At 51.1% G+C, this 10046-nt stretch overlaps 2 protein-coding genes across 2 annotated transcripts; both read right to left on the bottom strand.

Moving 5' to 3' along the window:
- Positions 1-1471: 1471 nt before the first annotated feature.
- LOC136497625 (heat shock protein 82-like) lies at positions 1472-3443 on the bottom strand. The gene is made up of 3 exons (XM_066493473.1): positions 3329-3443; positions 3123-3238; positions 1472-2971 (listed from the first exon to the last, which is right to left on the bottom strand). The coding sequence occupies exons 1-3, from the start codon at positions 3381-3383 to the stop codon at positions 1550-1552; spliced, it is 1593 nt and encodes a 530-aa protein (XP_066349570.1). The 5' UTR covers positions 3384-3443; the 3' UTR covers positions 1472-1549.
- Positions 3444-3538: 95 nt separating this feature from the next.
- Positions 3539-7783, bottom strand: LOC136498342 (uncharacterized). Its single transcript, XM_066494286.1, has 4 exons — positions 7496-7783; positions 7127-7202; positions 3618-5242; positions 3539-3556 (listed from the first exon to the last, which is right to left on the bottom strand). The coding sequence occupies exons 1-4, from the start codon at positions 7781-7783 to the stop codon at positions 3539-3541; spliced, it is 2007 nt and encodes a 668-aa protein (XP_066350383.1).
- Between the last annotated feature and the right edge of the window lie 2263 nt (positions 7784-10046).

Here is a 10046-nt window from a genome sequence, read left to right as displayed (position 1 = left end):
AGTGTTCATAGCAACAACGAGTTCTATTTATAGAGAACAGCAAGTTCCTTCGGTGGAGTACAAGGTCATCCATAGTGTTCTTAGCAACAACAAGTAATACTAGGCATTTTTTATATATAGAGAAAAAAAAACAAGGCCATTCATAGTGATCCTTTATTACAACAAGTTCTACTGAAAGATAAACATCACGGCAAACCCATAGTACTATCCATGCTTACCAGCGAGGTTTTCTACATAATCGAAGTCGACCGCACCAAACTCGTCTAGTAGTAAGCAACCAGGTCTTGTAGGCGAAGGGCCCAATGCAATTTATGTCTTTTAACAGCCTTCCCTCAGTTCGTATGCCTTTTTATTTTGGGCCTGTTTGGCATGGCTTCACTTCTAAACTCCAGCAACTCCATAAAAAAATCCAGGCAAACACCCCAACTCTGAAGCTCTATGGAGCTGCCGACTCCATGGAGCTGTAGTACAAATGGAGGTGGAGTTTTGGAGCACCTCTTTTGTAGCTCCAAAACCACTCAATATGAACCTCCTCGTGGAGTTGGTGGGAAATTACCCACCACTGCCATTGATTACACAGAAAAACGGTTCGATTCTATTTCTCCCGAGCCCCCGCGCAGTGACTCCCTCCCTTCCGCGCCGTCGTCTTCCTCCCCCGCCGCCATGGGTGGCCGCCGAGCTCCTCTGCGACCGAGCCCTCCCCTTCGCCACGCCTTACAAAAGCACGCCTGAGCTCCGCAGTAGCACGCCGCCGCCGCCTTTGCCCTCCCCGAGCCCTCTACCTCTCTCCAGCGCTCCAATCACCACCATGGCCGCCATGGCCAAGCGAACGACCGAGCTCTCGATCTCCTCACCAAAGCTCTCCCCCACCCCGATTTTCTTCTCTGTGGGTTCTCAGAGACACCATGAGGTCTACTACTTCGAGCAGCTCCTGGAGGTGTCCTCCCGCACGAGATCCACCGCTAGGTGGTGGCGGCGGCGGCGCGGGTGATCGTCACCGAGGCCTGCGCCGTCGAGAAGGTGCGCGCCTTCGCCGCCAAGCGCGGCGTGCCCATGGTCGCCGTCGACGGCGAGTTCGAGGGCTGCCTCCGGCTTCGGGACCTCATGGACGCCGCCGAGCCACTGACAGAGACGAAACGGAGAGGAAAAGAGTAGAGGAAAAAAAGAAAATAGATTAGTCACTGACAGTGGGACCCACATAAGCAGGGCAAGAATGGCAATCTACCCTCAAACTCCTCTTTTTTGGAGCTGGGGACACCCTCCCAGCCAAACACCTCCATCAGATAGTTCCAACTCCACCCAGAGCTAGCTCCACCTGGAGTTCTAGAGTGGAGCAGCTCCACCCAGAGTTGGAGCCATGCCAAACTGGGGCCTTTATTTGGGATTCTTTTCTATCTCAGCGTGGATCTAGCACCGGTGCTAGGTGGGCTCGAGCCCCACTTCCTCTATTCTAAGCATAGAGCCCCTCCAAAACCCCTCTATAAATCGGTAAACCACGGAAGCTTGGAAGAAGGGGCTAGAGAGTGTAAAATAATACAAGAAGCCTCTCCTAACTTATTTTTCTAGATCCGCTAGCAGACACAAACTTCTTGCTATTATACTCTTTCAGTTTCCCCATGACATACTCATCGATGGCGTCCACATTCAAGAGGACTTCGTACCCCTTCTTCTTGAGCTGCTCCGGGAACGGAGAATTCTCGACAACCTTGTCGCTGTCACCGGTGATGTAGTATATGTCGGTCTGCCCCTCCTTCATGCGCGTGACGTAGTCCTTGAGGCTCGTCATCTCATCGCCGCTCTTTGTGGAGTGGTAACGCAGTAGGTCGGCCAGCTTGGCGCGGTTTTCAGAGTCCTCGTGGATGCCTAGCTTGATGTTCTTGGAGAAGGCGTCGTAGAACTTGGCGTAGTCGTCCTTGTTGTCGGCGATCTCGAAGAACATCTCGATGCACTTCTTGACGAGAACCTTGCGGATGACCTTGAGGATCTCGTTCTGCTGCAGCATCTCACGGGAGATGTTGAGCGGCAGGTCGTTGGAGTCCACGATACCCTTAATGAAGCCAAGCCACTCCGGGATAAGCTCTTCGCAGTTGTCCGTGATAAAGACACGGCGCATGTAGACCTTGATGTTGTTGAGCTTCTTGCGCATGTTGAACGGGTCCACCGGCACGTGGAAGGGCACGAAGACGATGGCCTTGAACTGCAGATCATCCTCAACCGAGAAGTGCTTCACGGCAAGGTAGTCTTTGCAATCATTTGTCAGGAACTTGTACAAGGAATTGCACTCTTCGCGCGTGACCCCTTTCAGGTCATGCAGCCTGATGTGCCTCTGCTCGTTGATCTCCACCCACTCGTGGAGCTCTCCCCTCCCTAGTTTCTCGTCAAAAGAAACTTTCTTCTTCTTTTTCTTGCCTTTGTCGTCAATCTCCTCGATGTCACCGTGTTGGTCCTTATCATGGCCGATATCCCCCTCTGTAGTCTTCTCGGTCAAGAGATAGATGGGATAGGCGATGAACTCGGAGTACTTCTTGATGAGATCCTTGAGGCGGTCCTCCTCAAGATACTGGAGATGGTCATCCTTGAGGGAGAGTGTGATCTTGGTGCCTCGCCGAATGGGCTTGTTAGTGGTGTCAAGCGTGATGGTGAATGACCTGCCGCCCTGGGACTCCCAAATGTACTGCTCGTCGTTGTTGTGCTTGGTGGTGATGACGACCTTGTGGGCAACGAGGTACGCAGAGTAGAAGCCGACCCCAAACTGGCCGATCATGGGGATGTGGGTAGAGCCTGCGTCGAGTGTCTCCATGAACTCCTTTGTTCCGGAGCGCATGATGGTGCCGAGGTGGTCGACAAGGTCGGACTTTGTCATTCCGACACCAGAGTCGATGATGGAGAGCGTCTTGGCGGCCCTGTCAGGGACGATGCGGATGCAGAGCTCTTCAAGCAGCTTCCTCTCGACGTTGATCTTGTCATGCGCCTGCATTGGCATGCCATGGATATTGTTGAGCTCGTGAGATTCAGTTGCGCGGAGCATTTCAGTTAGCGAAACAGAGCACTTGAGGAAACCGAGGGGTGGTGATGAATGAATGAAATAAAACAGAGGACATGATCAGGAATCAAGAACTTACGTCGGATGCATTGGAGATGAGCTCCCTGAGGAAGATATCCTCGTTGGAGTAGAAGGTGCTGATGACGAGGGAGAGCGGCTGGTCGATCTCGGTCCGGAACGTGAAGGTCTCCACATCTAGAAAACAAAGTGGAAAAGTTATTCGTACGGGTATACAAGCACTAGATTATCAGACGACGGTACAGATTAACCTATCGGATAACGTACTGGAGTAGAGCAAGGCGTTGGATGAGTAGTAGGACTGATTTGCATGGCCTGCCATAAGCCATACGATGGTGACCAGTTCGCCGCCGCTGCTGAGCTGCCTGGCATGGGATTCTCTGCTGCAGTGATCAGCAACAAAGCAAAGCATCTCCACCCACACGCCAAAGATGATCTCAAGTCGGCTGTGTCGGTGGTAGAGCATGTCCGCCAGCCTTACTCCGTTGTCGTAATCTGCGGGGTCATCAAAGTTGTTGACAACAGCACGCAACTCGGTGCGCAGAGCCCACTTCACACGCTCCTCTGGCTCCCACTGGCTGTGGCCTGCATCTTCCGTGGTTCGCATCACCCGGAACAGCGCGTCGCGGACATGTTGGTGCCTGCTGCGACGCACTGGACCGGGTAGCATGTAGGGGCGTTCAACCAGGAGGAACATCATGTAGTTAGATACCACACGGATGGCCTCCTTCAGCCTCTCCTTCTTGCTGCGATCCTTGAACATGCAGATGTCACTGGCGATGTGCCACGCGATGATGCTGTCTTCGAAGCCAATGTCTTGGACGCTCCAGCCGAGGTGGTCCGTGAGGCCAAACTCTTTCAGTGTGACCAGACCCGGGAAGGCGCCGACATTGCCGTTGCCACCATCATGTCGACCTTTCCCTACAATCCGTAGCACCTCGCTTAGCACCGACTCCTTGGTTGAGCCCGAAACCTCGGCCGACCACGACTGGTGCTGGTTGCCCCTCCACAAGTCCTTGACAAGGCGCATGATCCGGCGCAGTTTGCCATGGGGCTCCCCACGGTCCCGGGCGCAGGACAGCAGTAAGTTATACTGCCCGACAGAGCCGGACCACCTCCTGTTCCTGGCTGCCCCGACCATGTGGCGGAACAATACAAGCTCGTCGTGGAAAAACCTCCATTTGGAGTAGCTGTTTGCTGTGTCTGCTGCTTGTGCTTCTTCTTGTTTCATCATCTTGTCATACAGCCAGACCCGTGTCCAGGTAGACCCGACTGCCCTGACTAAGGATGCCATCTCCAGGACTAAGGCCCCGACCAGCAAGACGTAGGAGATGACCACATCATGTCTGCTGTGACCATCTTTGCTGCTTACCTGAAACAGCACGAACGCTACCACTGTGGCAACCGGCGCAATGATGCGGATGCAGAATCCGTACCAGGTGTGGATCACCACCGCCTTGGTGTACATGATGTCGTACATCAGGGACAGCTCCATCTCCATCAGCATGTCCAGGCGGCCACATAAGTTGAATGACTGCACCACCTGCCCCAGATACGGGCGCTGCAGTGACCTCAGGCCGATGAACAGTCCCTTGCAGACATCCAGCAGGCCGTGTGCCGCCATCAGAACATCCTCTGCATCCAGGCAGTGCCTTCTGACCAGCAACGCCTCGAAAAGTGCATCATTGCCCCTGTCGACGACGCTGGCGTCCGTGTCGAGAGACAGCCAGATGCTATCCATGGTGGCGCACTTGAGCGCCCATATCCTCTCAGCATACTTGAGGACGCCCACCACAAAGATCAGCACCGCAGCCGCGATGACCAAGCTCTCGCTTCCTGGTATGTACTTGTACATGACAAAGATAGCTCCCGCTACCTGCACCACGAGTGTCTGCAGGTGGCGCAACCAGATGCCGTTGTCCTCTATGGAGTAGGCTGTGATGGTATCCTGGCCACCCAGATGCACCAGGAGGAGCGGCGCCCAGAACGCCACCAGCTGGTGCTCCTTCAGCCTGCTGCTAATGGAGAGGTGGCCAAGGGTGAAGAGCGCGGTCGAGTCGGCTAGAAGGTAGGCCAACCACAGAAGCAACCTTGGTACAGGTGACACGTTGTGCCGACGGATCCAAGCAAACAAGAGCAGGAAAACTTGAAGACCGAAGCTCAGAAGGACAAGAATTTGGACTGCCCAATCGTTCAGCAGTGTTGTCAACACAGGGGTCAGTGTTCCGCTGAAATACATTATACCTGTGGACGTTACCATTTCATCCATATTAGTTATATATATAAATATATATCACATCTTATCTTACTAATCATGCTCCAAGTTAATTATCACGAGACACACTAAGAAAAAAGGTAAATTCTCACGTTAATTGGTAATAATAGTCATTGAAGCTATTATATTCTATTAAAAACTACACATCATCTCTTCTAATATAAAAAATGCATAAATTAACTACTCCTTCTGGTTCAAATTATAAGGCGTTTTTGGTTTTCTATGGAGACATATCTTTTGCTATGCACTTAGATATATATTATGTCTAAATATATAGTAAAAGTAATGTACTCTTATAATTTAGAATGGAGGGAGTGCTATGTAAATTATCTAACTCAGTCATAGCGAAAGATAATTTAAAATAATTTTGTATTCAAATAACACCACCACCGTCATTAGAAAATGTAATCTAATATGACCTCTAAGTTTGCACCCACATGCACCATTACAAAAGATAATATAAAATAACATCACCATTTTGTATACAGATTATCCATCTCCACCATTTTAACAAATAAACTAAAATATCTGTTAAATCTATGTATAAATACTATACGATATGATGGGAAATAATTTATATCTCACTCAATCACATAGTTCTATTGTTTTTAAATTAAAATGTGTATAATCCTATGGGCCACCATCTAGACAAAGTAAACATGCATATATAATTATATATTAGAATAAATATTTATTTGAATAGTTTACCAAGTGTGGAAAATGTTCCTTACCAAATCACATATCAATAGCGTTAACAATCACTTTAAATTTAAGCACTATCTATTCCTATTAAAAATTATTTCTAATTGTTCGATACAGCAAATTCAATGTCTCCATTGTTGCAGTGTAGGCTCAAACAACATATTATACCATTATAGTAAATACGAGCGTAGCAGAGGACCTAAAATCTCTTTTAGTAAAATAAATAAAATTTTGAATAAAAGATATAATAAGTCCTAGATTTTCAATGTAGCATGTCGAAACAAAATTTACAACAACTAAACTAAGGAGATCAAAAGTTGAAAGCTAAAATATAGATACACTATGTTAGAGAAAGCCATGTTAAGAGCCTAACATAGGGTACGTTAAGTCCCCCCAGTCCGATCCCACGGATCGCACGTACCCTCTGGAAGGAGTCAAGATGAGCCCGAGCGCCCGCAGCCACTACTCAAGGCTCAGGGGCTTGGTCACGACCCCGGGCAACCGAACGACGGTGGCTCAAGCCTGACCTCCACCCAGTGGCCGCCCAAGCCAACGCCCGAGCGACAGCCAGCTTCCCAAGCCAGGGGCCAGGATCTAACTTAGGAACCCATCGGGCACCCAAAACCTGACAGGTATGGAAATGCTACGCAAAAGGCATAACAGATCAAGACAAGGAACTCCATCAGCTCTAGGGGGAAGGGCTCCAAGGGCCGCTGGTCAGCCCCACCAGGCAAAGTCTCCATGTGGACCAAGGAAGCATCGAGAAGGCTCATCCAGGGCATGACATCGATAATTGCACAAGGGCACCTAACGACGTATTGTGCTTCCCCCGGGCGGAGTACAACATGACAGCCGCTACCTGCAATCTCGGCGACATCTCCGACACATCAGACCCAAGGACCAACAAAAAGCTTCGGGAGGCTCGGCGGCTCCTCCACATCGCCCTCGAGCAGCTGGCCGAAAGCTCGGCGTCTCACCGCTGCAACACCACCTCAAGGCCATCCCAGCCGATGTTGACCTTCGATGGGGACCGCTCCAATGCCCATGCCCTGTAGACAGAAGGTAGCAGTGGTGACACCTCCGCTGACAGCATTGACCATCCAAAGACGAGAGCTGCCAACCCTCAGCAAGAGCTGAGGGCCAGGCCCTCCTCCTACTGACCACCTACACCAAATAGGATCAGAGAATATCAGGATGTGCATGAGAACACCGAGGCAAGGCAGTCACACTCAAGCCAAATCATCGAGCCCCGACCAATGGGAAGGGAGGCCGAGCCAAGACTGAACCAACTCCCAGGCATTTGGGGCTAGAATCCGAGCCACTTCCTACTTCAAGCGCTTTTAGCCACTAGCCCACATCAGCAAGTATGACGGGGAGACCGACCGCAACAAGTTGCTTGAGGGCTACTGGCTCGCGATGAGGGCTAGGAGTCGACTGATGACTTCGCAGTTCAGTACCTGCCCCTGCTCCTGTCTAGCATGGCAAGGGCATGGCTCGAGCAGCTCAACCCTGGTAGCATCTGGAGCGGAGCCAACCTCCCCTTGACCTTCATTGGTCACTTCCAAGGTACCTACATTCGACCTGGTAACTCTTGGGATTTGCATAATTGAAGGTAGAGGTCGGGCAAGACCTTCTGCGAGTACATCTAGTGCTTCCCTAAGAAGCACAATGAACTCCCCAATGTCACGGATGCGGACATCATCAATTCCTTCACATGCTGCACCACTAGTGAGGTGCTCGTCCATGCGCTCTGATGCAAGCCCCCATAAACAACGCGGGAGCTACTTGCCACCAAGTACACCACAGGAGAAGAGGCTGTCTTGGCCAACTAAAGTGGCAAAGGCAAGGCAAGCACCTAGCATAGTGGTGGGGATGGTGACAATGAGGCCGACCGTGGCCGCGACAAGCAGAAGAAGGACAACAAGCACCATGGGGAGGAGATGGTGGCCATGGTCGACCGTGTCACCCAACCCTAGTCTAAGGGGAGGATCCATCACCCCAAGGACTTCGAGAAGGCACTCAAGAGGCCTTGCCCATTCCATGGTGGGTAGGCCAGGCACCTCCTCAAGGACTGGAGGATAATGAGGAGCTCCATCCGAGGAACGCTTTCCCTAAAGGGGAAGGTGGGGAGGCTGATGGCAGGCAGGAGGAGGACACCGAGTTCCCCGGGGCTAAGCAATTCCTAATGATGTTCAGAGGTTCCTAGGCCTATGAGTCCTACCGTTAGCACTAAATCACCGAGCAAGAATTGAACGCCATTGAGACCATGGCCACCCTGACGTGGCTCCCATGGTTGGAAACGGCCATCACCTTTGATCGCGATGACCATCCTAACCACGTCCCTAACCTAGGGTGCTACCCATGGCCAACATGATTGTGGGCACCATATGCCTGTTAATGGTGCCCATGGATGGTGGTAGCAACCTCAACATCCTCTATGCTAAAACCCTCAACAACATGAAGATACCCCGGAGTATCCTCTGCTCGAGCAAGGCACCGTTCTATGGGGTCATCCCAAGCAAAGAAGCTGTGCCACTCGGGTGCATCCACTTGCACATCATGTTCAGTGAGCTGGACAACTTCCGCAAGGAGCCACTCACCTTTGAGGTGGTGGTCTTCCGTGGCACATACCACGCCTTGCTTGGGTGGCCATGTTCCATGAAATTCATGGTCATCCCTAATTATACCTAAATCAAGATGAAGATGCCCAATCCCAAGATAGTGATCACCGTCAGCGCCAGCCTTGAACAAGCCTACTACTGTGATTGGGACAGTGTCACCCTAGGTGCCACGATCTCCGCATGCCTCGATCCTACGAGCCCTAGACACAACATAGAAGAGACACTAGAAGGGAAGATGTCCCAGGCGGTGGTGTCATTTGACCGATCAAGCTCCAACAAGGCCCTGGGCGCTACTTGCGGTGATTTTAGCTCGGCTGGCCCCTCCACTTGGGTGCTCTAGTCAGCAGAAGTAACTAGCCCGACCAAGGCATGTACTAACCATTCCCCCCAAGGGATGGCCTTAGCTGAGCCACAAGCCTAGTAGTGTGGCACCTTCGACAAGTGGAGGCACCCGGCCCTCTACATCAAAATGGCGTCAAGAAGATGGAATGAAAGCTACGTAGCTCAATTCTAAGCCTTTCATTTAATTTTTGTACTCTTTCAACATTCAACTTGAATGAAAATTGTACCCTCATTGTCATGAACTCTTGCCCCCGAAGAAATGCTATGACCTGGGCTTTTAGCTGCACTCGGTCAACTCACGTGGCACAAGCCACATGAAGTCTACCACGGGAGCACAGACATGGACCGACCATGCCTAATGAGCACCCTATGTTTCTTGGACGCTTGGTGCCCCACATCAAACGGGCGCCGACCACCAATGTAACAACTATGTTGCTCTTATCCCTCATTTTGTTATTTCCTTTATCTCTATCCTTTTTATCGAATTCTGACATAGTGACAGGTTGAGCCACCCCGCAAGCAAACAAAGTGGGACCCCTAGCGGTGACACAACCAAGGGTTCAACGCTAGCTGATGAGGCCTCAAGGCCACCCGAGGCACCTAAAAATGCAAGGGATGTTCACAGGCGGGCACAAGTAGCCAAAGCTAGGTGCTTAGTGGTAGAGGCAGCCGCCCCATCAAACGATGTCCAAGTACTATCCTAGAGCTATTCGTTGTAACCCACTAAGGGAGGCAGTGAGCCTCTAAGCCTAGGCAAACAGGCTCAAAAACCAAACAAGTGGCTCAGTTAGGAAGCAGAGAATCGCCCGCCGGGGCCCAGGACCAGGACTAGCCAACAAGATACATGGGGTTCTTGTGGACTTACCCTCTAGTAGCACGGGCGCGGTGCTCTTGGCCACTGATGCCAATGTCGCGCAAGGTCAGCTCAATGAGGAAATAACAAACTTCGAGCACGACTATGGAAAAATGGGTTACTCACAAAATAATTCCATTGCATGGGAATGACCCAAGAAAATTATTACAATATACGGCGGCAAGAACCACA

This window comes from Miscanthus floridulus, chromosome 12, assembly GCF_019320115.1.
Source record: "Miscanthus floridulus cultivar M001 chromosome 12, ASM1932011v1, whole genome shotgun sequence".
NCBI classification, from domain to species: domain Eukaryota; kingdom Viridiplantae; phylum Streptophyta; class Magnoliopsida; order Poales; family Poaceae; genus Miscanthus; species Miscanthus floridulus.
Note: the sequence above shows the minus strand (reverse complement) of the source record. Positions and strands in the feature narration are given on the sequence as shown.